Here is a 17,779-nt window from a genome sequence, read left to right as displayed (position 1 = left end):
GTTAAAACTTTACCGGAAAAGAGGAAGCGAAGAGCTCACCTGGGCTAGGTGCTGCCTTGGTATTTAAAATGATTAATTTTTTCTCCCTGTCCTGTTCCTCTTTGTGTCCACAACGAAGGGAGAGCCACAATTGCGCAAAGAGACTGAAGACAACACTGGCCATACCTGGGTTCTGGAGTCCTCAGTAGAAGGAAGCCATCTTTGTCAGAATTCTCTTGGCAGAATCACTTTTCCTAGTCAAGTATTTTTAGCTTGATGTTTCCAGAGGATCCCGTTTACACTAACTCTGCATTTTTAAATTACCTTGGAATCCCAAAATTTGCACAAGATAATCTTGTTCAGTGCACTTCACTCCTACTGACCGCGACATAGCCCCTTTCACATGAGATCAACGTTGGAAGAGAAAAAGACTACAGGGTGTGGACATTTCTGTCTTTCTTCTCTACCTCTTAGCTTCTCTCTCATTGGCTGAAAAAATGCAATTGAAGGGGGAAAGACATAGTAAAGTGCTTGTAGTGTTTTCCAACCAACACTGCCGACAGAGCATTCTGAGGTCTAGTAGTATTAGAAGACTGTCAAGATAATCAAGACAGAGTACAGCTGGCACAGCTATTGCCATGTCTGTCAAATGGGGGTGGAAGAGCCATTCCTTGCCTACATCCCAGTGAAAGAGATGAAGGGCTTCGGGAGAAACTGAGTCATATGATCAGGCCTTCTAGAGAAAAGGTGTCAGGTGTCAAACGCTAAGTCCCTATCTCCCCTGAAGATACAGATCAACATTAAACATTTTTTAATACTTGTCATATCTGAGTAAATCGAATGGGCATTTTCTTTGTGGCCACACCACTCCATCATTATCTTGGGCTTCCCTTAGAGGGCCCCTATGCCCTTTGCACTCACAGATGTTCTTCTCTCCCTATTTTCTCTGCTGGGCCCAGGAACCAAGGGGTCTTCAGAAAATGCACATGCAATGCCCATTCCAAGACCCGTTGCACGCTGTCCACCTTTTGTCTTCACGGAGAGGAACGTAAACTTTACCAAGGACACAGATCACAGAGATACATATATATACTCCCTCAATAAAGAGGACAATTGATTTGTATAGGTTTCCCTCTCGCTCCAACAGCATTTGGCTCACACAGAAGGAGTCAACCCACAGTTGGCTGCAATGAGCTACACGAATCACAGGGCCCGCCAGAGTGAAGGGAGGGCGGGAGTACGGGAGCTCCCTGCAGCTTCCAGGGATTTACAGTCCTCACTAGGAATCCACCTTCGGAAAAATGCTCACTTTATTGTTTCTGCTCATCTTCCGCTCCACCCTACCCACCTTGGGCATCTTTGTCTGAATAAGCTCCTCTGGGGTGTTACCCAAGGGGGGAAGCAGCCGCTTCTTGCTGTTTCGGGTCTCTGAGAGCCACTGAGGAGGCAGCTCGAAAGGCCCAAAGCCAAACTGGAGGGAGTACTTGTCAGGCAACGTTTCAGGCTCCGCAGGGGCTGCTGGCACCCCCTGGGAGAGAGAGTCCCCCGCGCCCAGGAGCGGCACAGGAGGTGCGAACTGGGGCTCCCGCTCTCCCCCCAGGCACGTGCTGAGGATCTCCTTGGCCTGGAGGTCGGCTGAGCCAGTGTACTTGGCTTCACTCTCTTCCTCGTCCTCCGTGGGCTTGAAGATCTGCTGCTGCCCAATGTGGAACATCTCCAGGAGCTGGCTGCCCGAGCGCAGGCTGGGCTCCAGGCTGGCGTCAGCCGCCCCGCCCGCAGCGCCAACCACATTGCGGCGGCTGTACCGGTGGTGCAGCTGTATCAGTGTGCCTACCAAGCACTTGCGGACAGACTTGTTCACAGTAAGAAAGAGCACAGGGTTCGCCAGCAAAGAGACTTTGGGCAGCCAAATGGCAGTGAGAAGCAAGAAGACAGATGTGTCGGGGACATTGAGCACAGTCTGGTAGACAACCAGGGTGGCGTAGGGCACACTGCATAAGATGAAGACCATCACCATGGAGAGCAGGGTGGCGTGTAGCTCTGCCTCCCGCTGGGAGGCATAGGGGATAGAGATGGTGTTCTGTGGGGTCCGGAGAGCTGCTATGATGACCTTCTTCTTCTGGCTGGCGCTCAGAGCCCGTCGGATGAGTATCAAGAAGAGGAAGACCACAGCCACAGGCACGATGACTGTAGTGATGTTATAGATGAGGACGTAGACCAGGTGGCCCAACGAGTTGCTCCAGACTTCGGTGCAGGTGGACATAGCATAGATGTCGGCCACGTTGGTCACTGCAAACACGGGAACACTGGCCACTACGGCATGGGCCCAGATGTACATCACCAGTTCACGGGACTTGGCATCAGATATCTTTCTCTCCAGTGGATAAAGAACTGAGTAGTACCTGCAAAATGCACAAGCAAAATTCGTTTCACAGGAGAAGAGGCTGTGCACATTAGGGGAATCTACATTACCAAAAGTAGGAGACAGGGGGAAAAAATGGGTCGAGTTTTTTTATCTAGCCTAATACAGAGGGAAGCACTGGAGGAGTTAGGAAGTCAGACCTTGGGGCACCTGGGTGGCTCAGCTGGTTAAGCATCCTACTTCAGCTTGGGTCATGACTTCACAGTCCGTGAGTTCAAGTCCCGCATCGGGTTCACTGCTGTCATCATGGAGCCTGTTTTGAATCCTCTATCCTCTTCTCTCTCTGCCCCTGCCCTGCTCACACTCTCTCTCTCAAAAATAAATTTAAAAACATTTCTTAAACAGTTAAAAAAAAAAAAAAGGTTGGGGTGCTTGGGTGGCTCAGTCAGTTGAGCGCCCAACTTCAGCTCAGGTCCTGATCTTGCAGTTCATGGGTTCGAGCCCGACGCTCAGAACCTGGAGCCTGCTTTGAATTCTGTGTCTCCCTCTCTCTTGTTCCTCCCTTGCTAGCATTTTGTCTCTTTCTCTCTCTCTCTCAAAAATAAATAAAGATTTTAAAAAAATTTTTTTAAAAGAAAGTCAGATATTCAGTTTTGAGGACTTTCCCATACAATAGAAGTATCACTAGGCCAAAAAATACCTTTTCAAAAAATGAGCAGAGAAGAGCCCTGTCATATGAGACTCTCAAGACTATAAGGAAAACAAGTAAATCATTTCATTTCATAGCTAGTTATAAATATTGCCACCAGCATTAGATCCCAAAGAGTGCCCTCAATATAAAGGATGTCTCCCATTTACTGTAAAGACATCTATTTTTTCAATTTAAGGGTAAAGGGTAACTTGTCAAAAAATTTTACATAGGCTAGAAGAGTTTAAGGGCAATTTTCAAAGCCACTGAGAGAAAGAAATTTGTATACAAACATATCCAAAACAGCCTCGGGCCATAGTGCACACATGTATATCATTAGCATTTACAAGCTGCCCAGGGCAGATGAGCCCCATGTGAAGGATAGACTCTGACAAGGTCTTTGCACAAAATCAATTCAAATAACAAAAAATATTCCTGCTCAATAGCTGCTGTTCCCAGGATAATCACTCAGTGACCCTAAGAACAATTAATATGTCTAAAATGCCTGCACAATTAGATTTTAGTTAAAATCAGATCAACCCTTTCTTCCTGCCAGCTTTAATGTAATGATTCTGTCATCAGAGCTCCAAGAGCAGCTTGTTTCAATATCACCAACAATTTAGGGAAACTGAGTAATTCTTCAGGCCCTAAGAATAAGATCTGTTATGGAAGGGCTGCCGCTAGCCATCAGACCTATGGTGAACACGGGTCTCTGTGGTCAGCTAAAGCTGGGGTCGACCTTACGACTCTATCAACATCCATCACTTACAGGGCCAGATAAGCATGTGTGCCTCCCTGCCGTGGGGCCCTCTGAGCTCTGCCCATATGCCAGGTACTGCACCGGACACTCGGTTACAAAGATGAAAAGATACAGGAATGTCTCTAAACTCCATGCAGAAAAAGGCATGCAGATGAGCAATTATGACCAAGGAGATGATGGCTCTTCTAGAGGTATGCACAAAGGAGGTCCCGGAGAAGGAGCACCTGGGAAAATGTCAACAGAAGGTGGCACTGTGGTGGAGTCTGGCAGGGGACAGGCTGGACAGGCTGGGAGAGAATGTTCCGGGCTGAGGGAGATGTGATGGAAGCACAACATGACCATGGATGACCAGGAATGGATGGAATGTGGTGAAATGTGCTCTAGATGTCTTTTCTGGGAGAGAAAGAAAGAGAAAGAAATGCATAGGTTATGCATGCTCTCAATTTTTTTCTCTGAGTATAGATACATTTTTAAGCATAATTGATCAATCCATTGTAAAGGTCCCGTGCCCACACATGAATGCATTCCCATTTGGTAACTGACAGATAACAAGACCCGGCTTCCACTGTGTACTGGAAAAGTACACAGGCTTGCTATAAATCATTTTGTTAGCATTTACGTCACTAGAAGATGATGTAAGAAGTGGCCTCCCAACTAACTTGCTGACTCAGGGCCATGCCACAAATATCTGAGAAAGAAGTGAGACAAAGGATTGTCTCCCCTTAGTCTTCATGCACGCCATACTTACACTTAACGGTACTCTGCTTCTCTGCATAATAAAATAGGATTTTTTTATAAACTATTTGTAAAAAAATAAATAAATAAATAAACTATTTGTAAAAAAAAAATAAATAAATAAAATAGGATTTTTTTTATCACTCTTTTCTTTCTACCAAAACGACTTCCAAGCTTTTTTTTTATTTATTTATTTATTTTTAATAGTTTATTGTCAAATTAGTTTCCACATAACACTCAGTGCTCATCCCCACAAGTGTCCTCCTCCATGCCCATTCCCCCTCCCCCCACATCCATCAGTCCTCAGTTTTTGTCAGCATTCAAGAGTCTCTCATGGTTTGCCTCTCTCCCTTTCCCCCACCATTTCCGCCCTTCTTCTCCCCCTTGTTCCTCCGTCAAGTTCCTCCTAATCCTCCTATACGTGCAAACATATGATATTTGTCCTTCTCTGCCTGACTTATTTCGCTCAGCATAACACCCTCAAGGTCCATCCATGTTGCTACACATGGCCAGATTTCATTGTTTCTCATTGCCATGTAGTATTCCATGCTTTTTTTTTTAAATCATAGCTAAAATACAACAGATTTTTGGCTGAAAAGAGAATAAGGATTTCTTATTGTTTACATATTTTCTTGTCTAAGACTGAGAGCACAGAAACAACCCTCAGGGATTAGTACATAGCTTCCAGGCACAATGGCAACCTGTTCAGAATCATGTGTTCCCACTCTTGCTTCGTCCTATTGTAAAAATCTTTCAGGACTCATAGCAGCATTATTCACAACAGCCAGAAAGTGGAAACAACCCAGATGACTATCAACTAGCAAATGGATGAACAAATTACAGCATATCCATACAAGGGAATATTTATTCAGCAATAAGAAAAAAAGAATGGTGTAAAAATTTAAGAGTAGATCCTGAGAGTTCTCATCACAAGGAAATAAAAACCATTTTTCTCCTTCTTTTCTTTTTTTGGGGGGTGGTGGGGAGTTTCTGTACAAGATAATGGATGTTAACTAAACTTACTTTGGCAGCCATTTCACAATATATGCAAACCCAGTAATTTTGCCATACACCGTGAACTTCTACACTGCTACACGTCGATGATATCTCAAGAGAACTGGGGAGAAAAGGGATGAAGCACTAAAGCTACTGCAGGAATGGACTTTGAAGACATGAAGCTGAGTGAAAGAAGCTCGACACAAAAGAACGCATTGAATGACAATAGATGTTCGCAAAAGCAAACAAGTAGAGACAGAACGTAGATCAGTGATTGCCTCAGTCCACGGGTGGGAATGGGGAATGACTGTAAGTGAGCAGGAGGCTTCTTTTTAGGGGCATGGAAATGTTCTAAAGGTAAAAATGTAAAAATACGAAAAATGTAAAAATACGAAAATTCATTGACTTGTACACTTACAATGGGTGAATTTTATGATATGTAAATAATATCTCCATAAAACAGATGAAATAAACTTTCAAGAAAGAAAGGCCCACGACACGGACAGAAGACGGAAGACCTCACCAAGCAGGTGGCAGAAAGAGGGTGGAAAGGATCCTTGCCGTGAACGTGGAACAGTTCAACACAAAATACATTAGAGCATCCACCAGGGTGTAAGTGGACTTTCCACTCCAACCTTACACTGTTAAGATTCCAGGACTGTGCGATGGCACTTTCCAGATACTCAGAGACCTCTTGCTAAGCATGTAAGAGATATGCACAGCAAAATGGCATGACATGGGGCACGTTCACCTTGCTGAAGGGATTGAGTGCCGCACATAATCTTTTTTGAATGAAAATTAGGTGCCAACATTTAAAAATAGTAAAACTCAGGCACCTTGCTGGCTCAGTGGTTAGAGCCTGCCACTCTTGATCTCAAGGTCATGGGTTCAGGCCCTACGTTGGGTAGAAAGATTATTTACGAAATAAAATCTTAAAAAAAATAAAAATAGTAAAACTCCAGATTTCTGATTTCTTTTCTAAGAAAATAGAAAGTCCTGTCTAGTGAGTCTAGATCCCCACCAAGTAACAATTAGCTGCATCTGCTGAGTAACTGACCCCTGTGAACAGGAATGCAGACACAAAACCACCCTGGCCTGTGACACTTGGCTTTGTCACCTGCTTCCGCTGCCCCTGTAGATGGTGAGTTTCTAGTGAGAAACTCCCAAAGAGCTAGAGCGGCTCCTAGCAAGATCTGATGGTAAAACAATTGCAGATAATATATCTAAGGAAAAATATGCCAATCAAAAGGGAAACCCCAAGATGAACAAATATTGGCTCAGCCTTTCCAAGCAGAGGTCATAAATAATTCACTTAATTTTTCTTACTACTGAGCAACCCTTAGGCTCAGAAACGTTAAGCCACTTTGCCCAAAGCAACCTAGCAAAAAACCAGTTATGTGTAGGACTTAAAGCCGACTTCAGGCTCCAGAGCCCTCTCTCTTACCCACAAAGTCAATGACTTCTAGTACACTGAAGACTTTGTGTGACTCTGTGTCCTTCCATGCAGATGACCCTGCGCAGTTGACACAACCAGAATTCCAGGTCTGAGGCTGCAGTGACTCCACAGATTGGTTCTGTAATCCATGCCCTCACAAATAATTAAGGAATTAAGTACGTTTTGAATGGACAATGAGCTTAAAAATTCCAAATTCATCCAAAATGTAGTTAAATTTACCAATGGGGATAAAGGCAGAAGAGCCAGCACTTCCCCTCAGCAACTTTTCCTCTCTGTAAATCATGAAATCAAAAGTACTCATGGATGCAAAATACTTTCCAGCTCTTATTTGCTTATTTAGTTCTATTCTCTAAAATATATCATTATCTGAAATGGTCTTCACCAAGTGCTGTCAACAAAAAGAGAAGGCAGGAAGCTGTCGATTACTGGAATCTTTACACTTGACCCTGATGAATTGGATCAAATTATGTATGATGGCAGTAGCTATGATACGATTCATTTTCAAATGAAGATCCTTATAAAGAGGATAGGAAGAGAAAACCACCACCACCACAATATAAAGGCCTGGAAATAAATCCTCCAGAGGAATTCTGGTATTATCTCGCCAGGTCCAAATTGGTTAGATAGTCGTTTGCTAAATAACCACTGAACTGTTCCCTTTTTCTTCCACAAATGTTTCTCATCCTACATCAAAAAGCACTAATTGCAGAGTTATCAGTCAGATGGGCAATCAACTACAAATTGCAACGCCAATGCCGCCAATTCTGGTCAAGCTGAAGCAACATCATGACCCAGTGTGCCCCAGCAACCTCATGATACAACCCCCCACAAATGCCGCAGCTTTTCTAAAGGTCCTATTTTCCGTAGCTGCTGTGAAATCGGCATGTCTTTGATGAGGCATCTGTTTCAGATGTTCATTCTCTTTCAGTCGATCCTAAGCAGACTACAAAGCGGTGTGTGCGACACTGACTATTTGCCACTTTGCCTTGTGATGCTAGTTTTTCAATGCACTTGGGGAAAAAAAGGGGAGGGGAACCCCTAGCCGCCTGATCTTACCTGTCCAAAGCAATGGCAGGGAAGCTGAGGATAGTCACGGAGCAGAAGACCTTGTGCAAAAATTTGACGACCTTGCAGAAGAGCATGGTGTAGATCCACCAGCAACAGTGAGGACTGGTGCTAAGGATGATGTCAAAAGGCACACACACCAGGCTGGCACAAATCCCGGAGCAGGCCAGGTTTTTAATGAACCTGTTGGTGACAGATTTGAACACGGTTGTGCGGCAAGTTGACCATAACACCATGAAGTTTCCTGGCCAGGTGTGAAAAAAAATAATAATAATAAAATAAAATAAAAAAGTTTTTTAAATTAAAAATAAGAAATTAAACAAAAGAAAGAAAGAAGACAAAAGAAGGAAAAAAGAAACAGGTTAAAAAAAGATCCAAAAACCATTTGAGAGTTGATTTCAAAGGATTTCATTTAAATACTTACATATTATATTGTCAATGTATGTAAAATTATTAAATCGCTTTTGTGCACACCAAAATATCTAGAAGAAATTTCAGTGGTGAGTTTCATTATTTAATTTTAGACTTAACAGTAGTAGGTGATGATTCCATCTCATCTGAGTATAAAGAATTTGCTAGGCATTACTTAATCTCAGGCTAATGTTTGCGAACGACCTCCATGTAGCCAAACGATGCGAGAGAAATAGGGCACAAGCCATGTGTGCCATTAAAAACTTTTAGCAATCTTGTTTTTCAAAAGTAAAAAGAAGTAGGTGATATTTTAAGATTATACTTTATTTAACCCAGTATATCCCAAACACTATCATTTCAACATGGAATCATTACTTTTAAAAGTACTGATGAAATATTTTCATTCTTGTTTTTGTACTTGTCTCTGAAATTTGGTTTGCATTTTCGTGTTTATTTATTTACTTTTTGAGAGAGAGAGAGAGAGGGAGAGCAAACTGGGGAGGGGCAGAGACAGAGGAAGGAAGAGAATCCCAAGCAGGCACCACGCGTTCAGAGCAGAACCCAATACAGGGCTTGAATCCACAAACTGTGAGATCACAATCTGAGTTGAAACCAAGGGCTGGATACTTAACCCCGACTGAGTAAGCCAACTGCCCCTGGTATGCACTTTTTAGTTGACACATAATTGCCATATAACATCAGGGCATCGTTTTTGGTGTCCGTGGTGTACATTTTATTTTACACTTATAACACATTTCAATTTGTACCAGTCACATCTCAAGGCCTCAGTAGCAACTTGCAGCTAGCGGCTACCATATGGGTTTGTACTGTTCTAGACCTTCAGCAGCAATGACACATCTTTGAGCATTTCCCTATTGTGGCTTCCATAGGTCTGGTTTTCCTCCTTGAATTAGACCACAATATCTGGAAAGGCGCACCCACACTCAATCTCTAAGTGATTGAAAATCATAAGAAAATGTGTGTACATGTACACTCTCTAACACACACACTCACACTTAGAGGCACATGAGCATATACACACACATGCAGACACATAAATAAACACACAACAACAAAGATAATTATATATTTGGTCATTTCATCTTATTAGCACTTTAGATTCTTTTTAGCTTTATAAGACATATGAAGGAAAAGTATGTATTTTAAGTAACACACTATTCACCCCTGAGACGCTTTTTAGAGATCATGTTCTAAATCTCCTAATCTGAGGCACCTGGGTGGCTCAGTTGGTTGAACAACCAACTTTGGCTCAGGTCATGATTTCACAGTTTGTGGGCTCGAACCCCGCACCAGGCTCTCTACTGACAGCTCAGAGCCTGGAGCCTGCTTCGGATTCTGTGTCTCCCTCTCTCTCTAGCCATCCCCTGCTCATGCTCTGTCTCTCTTAAAAATAAATAAACATTAAAAAAATGTTTAAATAAAAAAAATAAATCACCTAATCCACCTTGGAAATAAGGTGGATAATGGAAATAAATACCCATTATTTCTCCCAATATATTACCATTATACATTCTAATACTAGCTTCCATACAATATTCAACGCCCAGGCTATGGGCACAGCAACACAGTACACACTCACAACCCACAAAACCATTGGGACAAATCTACTTTCCCTGGGAGTACTGTTATTCTATCGTTCCTCCCAATCTAAAATATAAATAAAGATTTCTCTTTATCTGGTATACTTATTACTTAAAAATAATTGAGATTGAAGACACACATGTGAATTAACTACTATTCACAGAAAGCACTCGACAGACCTTGAGGAACTAACCAGGCAATATCTTGCCAACTAAATTTTGCCTCTAAAAAATTTTGACTGTGGCTATCCTTTTTAACTGGTTCACATGCTTTGCAGCTTTCAGACTAATAATCTTTGTGTGTTAAAGGGACTAATAACCAAAATAAAGTATTCCAGAAGTGACTAGGAAAATAACGTGCCTTTGGGAATCTTCCTGAGAAAACAGACAAATTACTCTTTAAAAACAATCAGCTTCCCCAGAGACTCACAGCAGTAAGAAAACTCAAGGCCATGGTTTTACAAAAAGGTAACACACCACACAGAACATTCTAAAAACTGAAACTCAAAAACAAAAACAAAAACAAATGAAAAGTGGAGAGAAATGTTAAATTATAGGAAAAATTCTAAGACAGCCAGCCAAGGGAGAGACCAAGTGAATCAGCAAGGATTAGAAAGACTACAGAGGAATGATTATACTCAGCAAACACCATGTAACACAAGAGTAAATCTCAGCAAGTTAGGTATACTATATAGTATACTACTATCTTCTACTATTCCATAATAGAAGAAACAGAACAACTACTTTGTGTAAAATGGAATTTTTTTCTAAATTTTTTAAAGGTTTTTATTTTTGAGAGAGAGAGAGAGACAGAGGGTAAGGAGGGGAGAGCAAAAGGGAGACACAGAATCTAAAGCAGGCTCCAGGCTCCAAGCTGTCAGCACAGAGCCCAACACGGGGCTTGAACCCACGAACTATGAGATCATGACCTCAGTGGAAGTCAGATGCTTAACTGACTGAGCCACCCAGGTGCCCCTAGAATGGAATTTTAAATTTCTTCTTTGCTTCAGTTTGCCCCTTCAAAATAACCAAGAACAGAATCTCTTAGGTTAAAAGAATTATATAAAATGAATATTAGTAATGCTTTTAATTAACATGCCAGATAATAATAGGAATGACTTTTAGCCTGTAATTTTACTTAAAGTGGTTTTCTATAGACAGAAAATAGTTGGCTCTTACTTCTTTAACTGATCTGACAGGATCTTTTAATTGGTGTGTTTAGATCATTCATATTTAATGTAAATATTGACATGGTTGGAGTAAAATCTGCCATCTTCCTAGTTGTTTACTATTTGTCCCATCCATTCTTTGTTCCTTTTTTTCCCCTTTATTTTCCTGATTTTGGACTAAATACTTTTCAGAATTCCATTCCATTACCACTACTGCCTTATTATTTACACATCTTTAAAATTTTTTTGTAATGGTTTCCCTGTTTACTATTTATATGTTTAATTACAATTAACTTTCAAATTCTATTATACTGCTCACATGCAGTGTAGGAATCGTCTAACAGCATATTCCTAATTCCTTCTTACTAACCTTTGCACTACCACTTGTCATACAGTATTTTTATATAAATTACAAAGCCAAAATACATTGCTGAATTTTTACTTCCAACAATTATTTTTAGAGTAGTTTAAAATAAGATATAAAGTTTTTTATATTTATCTTCACTTTAAGCACTCTGAGGGATCTTCATTTCTTTGTGTATTTCCAAGTTTCTGCCTGGTGTCATATTCCTCATGCCTGAAAAACTTCCCTTAACATTTCTTGTAGAGTGGGTCTGCTAATAATTAATTCTCTCAGCGTGTGTCTGAAAATGTCTCTCTTTTCCTTCATTTATTTTTGAGAGAGAGAGTGCACATGTAAGTGGGGAGGGGCAGAGGGAGAGACAGAATCTTAAGCAGGCTCTTTGACCAGCACAGAGCCCAACTTGGGGTTCAGTCTCATCACTGAGAGATCATGAGCTGAGCAGAAATCAAGAGTTGGCCACTTAGCCAACTGAGCCACCCAGGTGCCCCTTTCCTTCATTGTGAAAAATGTTTTCTTTTTTTTTTTTTAATATTTTTATTTATTTCTAGGAGAGAGAGAGAGAGAGCGTGAGCAGGGGAGGGTCAGAGAGAGAGGGAGTCACAGACTGAAACAGGCTCCAGGCTCTGAGCTGGCAGTCAGCACAGAGCCCGACGCAGGGCTCGAACCCACGAACCGTGAGATCATGACCCAAGCGAAAGTCGGACGCTCAACCGACTAAGCCACCCAGGCGCCCCTTGAAAAATGTTTTCATGTTTATTTATTTATTTTTGAGAAGGAGAGAGAAAGTGAGCATACATGTGTGAGTGAGGAAGGGGCATAGAGAAGAGGGAGAGAGAGAATCCCAAGCATGCTCCACACTGTCAGCACAGAGCCAGATACAGGGCTCAATCTCATGAACCATGAGATCATGACTTACGTGGAAATCAAGAATTGGTCGCTTGACCAGCTGATCCACCTAGGCATCCCTCCTTCATTCTGAAAGACATTTTTGCTGGGTATAATTTTCTCAGTTGAGTGGAGTTTTCCTCCAGTATTTGACAGATGTCACTTTACTGTCTTCTGGATTTGCTGATAATATGTCTGCCATAAATTTTACCTTTGTTCTTCTGTGTGTATTCTGTCCATTTTCTCCAACTGCCTTCAAGATTTTCCCTTTCTCCTTGGTTTTTACCAGTTTGAATATGATGTGCCTAGAAGTGAGTGTGTGTGTGTATGTGTTTGGGTGGATGGGTGTGTGGGTGTGGGTGTTTGTATACACCTGGTTAGGGTACTCTGATCTTCTTGGATCTACAATTTGATACCTTTTATTATTTTTGGAAAATTCCTGGTCAGTCAATATTTCTTCTTCCCCATTTTCTATCACTTCTCTTTCTCGGATTCTAATTACATGTGGTATGTGTGGTAAGCGCAATAATGCCCCATCACCAAAGATGTCTATATCCTAATCCCTGCAACCTATGAATATGTTAGGCTACATGACAAAGAAGAATTAAAGCTCCTGTTCAGTTGACCTTAAAATAGGGAGATTATCCTGGATTATCATAGTTTTTAAAACTTTCCTATCTGATAATTTCAATATCTGGATCATACCTGAGTTAAGATCCTTGATTCTTTGTCTCTTGACAGTGGGTTTTTGTTCTGTTTTGATATTTATGTCTCCTAATTTTAGGTTGAAAGCCAGATATCATCTTTAGGAAAATAGATATTGATAAACAGTATCTACAGGACATTTGGACAGACACGCACACACAAACATTCACACACAATTATGCCAAAGAAGTATTTAGGTTAGATTCCAGATCCCAAGTGATGGGTCATCAAGGGTCAACAACCTCTTCTAGCAGTCCCATAAATATACACATGATTTATATAGGTGAAAACCAAGAAATAACATGTTTGATAATTTTTTTAAGTGAGGCAATAGGAAAAGAAGATAAGGGAAGAAAAGGGCGGACCAGGCACCAAGAAATATAAATATTCTATGTGAAGTAGACACTTCCTATTATGCCATAGACCTATAGTTCCTAAATCTTTATAATCATTGGGATCATCTGGGAAGCTTTCAAAATACAGATTCCTGTGTCTCAGCCCAGTTGAAATAAGAATTCTGGAGGGCCTGGGAATCCTTATTCTTATATACTTGGTATGAAATTCTGATGACAACCAAGGAGCACTACCACCGTCACTCATTGTCAGCCTTCACCATACAGAGCACCCCAGTGTACTCATTGTTTTTTCAAAGAGAGCTTTTCCCCAGTACTGAAAGCAAAAACATGCCAGATCACATTGAGCTCTAATTATAATCTCTCTAATACCCCAAGGAAATCCCTCTCTGGTTAATAATCAGTACAAACTGCTACTCAGAGTCTCAACATGGCCTGCAGACACAGGATGAGCTATAGCTGTAGAAAGAGCTTTTCCTACCAGAGGAGAAATACAAGAAAGGATGACATCTTTGACCAATTTTTCTTATCCATGCTCATTGACTCATGGCATCTTTCCCAGCTGCTCATCATCATTGACAGAACAGAAAGGATAGACAGATTTTAATTAACTTTAATCTATTCATTTCCAGTTTTTAAAATGAGCTCATTCATGTCGTAGCCATAAAGTACATTGAAAGCATATACTTTGTTTTATAAAGAAGAGGAAAACGTCAAAAAATATGGTTGCTTACTGTAAGCTGCAAAGGAAAGAGAAAGCAGGATGAAACAAAAGAGAATGAAACCCAAGAGCCTTGCTTTCTGGGCTATGGTTCTAACATTGTATAATATAGATTATACCCTGGCCATTAGGACTGCTCTAACTACTTGGGAGGTCTAGAACTTCAGGGCAGCATTTTTGTTTTGGGTTCCTTTTTTTTTTTTCTGTTTCCCAAGTGAAGTACCTCATTGTTTCTTATAATTATTAAGGTAACACATAGTTAATTTTTAAAGTTCAGACAATGAATAAAGAATAAATATATAAGATAGTAAAATTAAATAATAAAAAAGTAAAAATTACCCACCCATTGATAACCATCTGTAAGCTTAGAGTATTTATCCTTCCAAACTTCTTCTTACATATATAGACTTTCATTGATGCCAGTGTTTTTAACTAGGTCTTGTCACCATATCGATCATCTTTCTATGACAATCAATAAAAATAGATACATATTGTTTTAACAGCTGCATAAAAGTGACAGTGCTTTTACAGTTATGCCCAAATTTATTTCATGTGTGTATATATGTAATATATATGTATATATTATATACATATCCTTATATATATATAAATCTTTGGAAACTAAACTGATCATTTACTAAGAACAAATTCCTAGAAGCAGGATTTCTGAGTCAAAGACTTACACAATTTTATAGATATTGCTAAATGACCCTCCACCAAAGGCATAAGAGAGAGTTAGTTTTCCCATATGCTTGCTAAAAGTTTTGCAGTCTCACTAAAATGTTTGGAAGTCGGCATGTTTCCTCAATCCTAGGATTTAGGTTTTTATTTCTAGAAAATGTTCTCCATTGCCTCTTTGAATTTTGCCCTACCCTCTTTCTCTTTCTTCTCCTCTTCTGAAAACTCATATTGGACTTATATTAGGCCTCATTCTAATGGCTGTATCTCTTGACCTTTCCTTCATATTTTCCATCAGTGCATCCTCTTCTGACAGCTGGGTGATATTTCTCAGCTCTACCTTCCATTTTATCAATTAATTCATCTGAAAATACTAAAATCATATTTTGATAGCTTCTTGAGTATTACGCTTTTTGAAATTTGAATTTGAGTCTACTTTGGATGGCCTACTCTTGATTCACAATGTCCAGTTATTTTACCATGGCTTCTATNTCATGACCCAAGCGAAAGTCGGACGCTTAACCGACTAAGCCACCCAGGCGCCCCCTATCCCTTCCTTAATATATAATTGTATTTTTAAATCTTTTTAAATGCTTATAGTTTTTTTCAGATTATTCTGTTGGGTCTAGTTCTAGAAATGTTAATTTTTTGCCATCGTTGGGTCTGCTGGCTCTATGGTGTTTCTCCTATGTTTTTTAATGTTCACTTATGAGCACTGTATTTGTGGAGATTGTTTTTCTCTGGTAAGCTGGTAAGCTATATTCCCTGGTTATAGAAGTATTCCAAGTGGCTAGACAAGCACATATTAGGACTTGTTGTACTTTCTTATGCAAATAAAAGACAATATGGTTGAAGATCCATTCTGAGACAGGTTAAGGGTATAGGGAAATTTTTATCCTAGGGAGAAGCAGGACAGTTTAACGACTAAGAGCACAAGACCATGGACTCTGAAATCTCACTTCTGGATTCAAGCCCCACCTCTACTACTCAGTAACTGTGTGATCATGGATGAATTAAATTCTCTGTTCCTCAGTTTCATCACCTGTAAAGTGTGCCTACATCCTAGTGGCCCTGTAAGTCCATACAAGTAATAGATGCACAACACTGAGAACAGTGCCTTGCCCATAATATGTGCTATAGAAGTGTTATATGTTACTGTTGCCATTAATTGCACAAAGGAAAGCTCTGACAAACAGAAAGAATTAGAGGCCAGCCCAGAGGAAAAGAACCCTGGAGCCATGTATAAAAATGGAAGGGGACAGTTCACCAGAGGGGCTTGTAAATAATCAGGAACGAGAAACAAAGCGGGACTGGCTGGCCTCCAAGTTCCAAAAGGAACAGTGAGGTGTGCCAAGGAAGAAACATGCAGGTTTACCCTGTAGAAGTCTCTGGAATGCCGCTGCCCTGCCAGAATCACAGCAGACTGTCTCATGGTGTCAGAACTGGTGCCTGGTATGATCACATTCAAGCAGTTGTAGCAAACTTCACAGCTATCCCCTCAGGCCTGTGAGACACACAACTTGTCTCCATCTTCCTCACTGTCATCTGGATTCAATGACTTCCTGAAAGCCTTGTCTCCCCGGTGGGGGCAGAGGAGGGGAGTGGGCAGGAGCCACAGCAAGATGTGCCGCTTTGGAGAATGCCTGGCCTTGACTGGCATGGCACATGAGAGGTCTCAGATCAAGGATGTCTCTTTTCCAGGGAAAGCTGGGTGGCTTAGTCGGTTAAGCGTCCGACTTTCGCTTAGGTCATGATCTCGCGGTTCGTGGGTTCGAGCCCCGCGTCGGGCTCTGTGCTGACTGCCAGCTCAGAGCCTGGAGCCTCTTTCGGAGTCTGTGACTCCCTCTCTCTCTGACCCTCCCCTGCTCACGCTGTCTGTCTCTCTCTCTCCTAGAAATAAATAAAAAATATAAAAAAAAAAAAAAAAAAAAAGGATGTCTCTTTTCCAGACGGAGTCCTGCACCTAGAATCCATCAAGCCCATAATGGAGCATTCGGAACACCCCACAGAAATCTTGCAGCAGCACACAAGCATGATACATCTTAACAGAGCACCAGAGTAACTAGAAACCACAAAGGGTCAAGAAAATAAAAAAAGGAATCAATGATCTCAGTGTGGTTTCATTAAAAAAATTAAAAATCTAAAAATAATGGCGACTGCCTGATAATGCTTTAAATCCAGTTATGTACAACCTTGAAATCAGCAAGAGATTATTTAGCGCACAGGCTTCGGAGTCAGAAGATGTTTACCAACTATGTCATCATTGCCAAGTTATCCAACTTTGCTAAACCTCAGTTTCCTCATTTAGCTAAACAGGGGTAAAAACAGTAATAATGGTTGTTGTGAAGGTAAAATCCATAGATGATTTTAAGATGATGCTAGTAATCACTCAACTATTAGCTGAAATTTTATTATGAACTGGGAGCTATATGAAACTGCAAGGTACTGAAGAACAAAAATGGAATCTAAGAATTGAGAATGAATTTCATTTATAGATAATCCACAAAAGAAAAAATGTGAATTTATGCAGTCATTTGTGGCAAGAATAAAAACATAGAAAATCCTAGTGGCGCCTGGGTGGCTTAGTCAGTTAAGAGTCTGGCTTTGGCTCAGGTCATGATCTCGTGGTTCGTGGGTTCCAGCCCCACATCGGGTTCTGGGCTGACAGCTAGCTCAGAGCCTGGAGACTGTTTCAGAGTCTGTATCTCCTTCTCTCTTTGAACCTCCCCTGCTCAAGTTATCTCTCTCTCTCTGTCTCTCTGTCTCTCTTTCTCTCTCCCAGAAATAAATAAAACATTAAAAACAAAACAAATTAAAAAAAAAATAATATATATATATATATATATATATA

General features: G+C 40.8%; 1 protein-coding gene across 1 annotated transcript in view; it reads right to left on the bottom strand.

The window, feature by feature from the left end:
- Nucleotides 1-1,182: 1,182 nt before the first annotated feature.
- Nucleotides 1,183-17,779, bottom strand: part of GPR176 (G protein-coupled receptor 176) — a 117,290-nt gene continuing 100,693 nt past the window's right edge. The window contains exons 2-3 of the mRNA XM_077764348.1: nt 8,033-8,285; nt 1,183-2,381 (exon numbers count right to left, since the gene is read on the bottom strand). Coding sequence (XP_077620474.1) covers nt 1,259-2,381; nt 8,033-8,285 — 1,376 coding nt within the window. The 3' untranslated portion in view covers nt 1,183-1,258. The remainder of the gene's footprint in view (nt 2,382-8,032; nt 8,286-17,779) is intronic.

Source organism: Crocuta crocuta, unplaced genomic scaffold (genome assembly GCF_008692635.1).
Source record: "Crocuta crocuta isolate KB4526 unplaced genomic scaffold, BGI_CrCroc_1.0 scaffold102, whole genome shotgun sequence".
Taxonomy (NCBI): domain Eukaryota; kingdom Metazoa; phylum Chordata; class Mammalia; order Carnivora; family Hyaenidae; genus Crocuta; species Crocuta crocuta.
The sequence above is the reverse complement of the archived record's forward strand: the minus strand, read 5'-3'. Positions and strand labels throughout refer to the sequence as shown.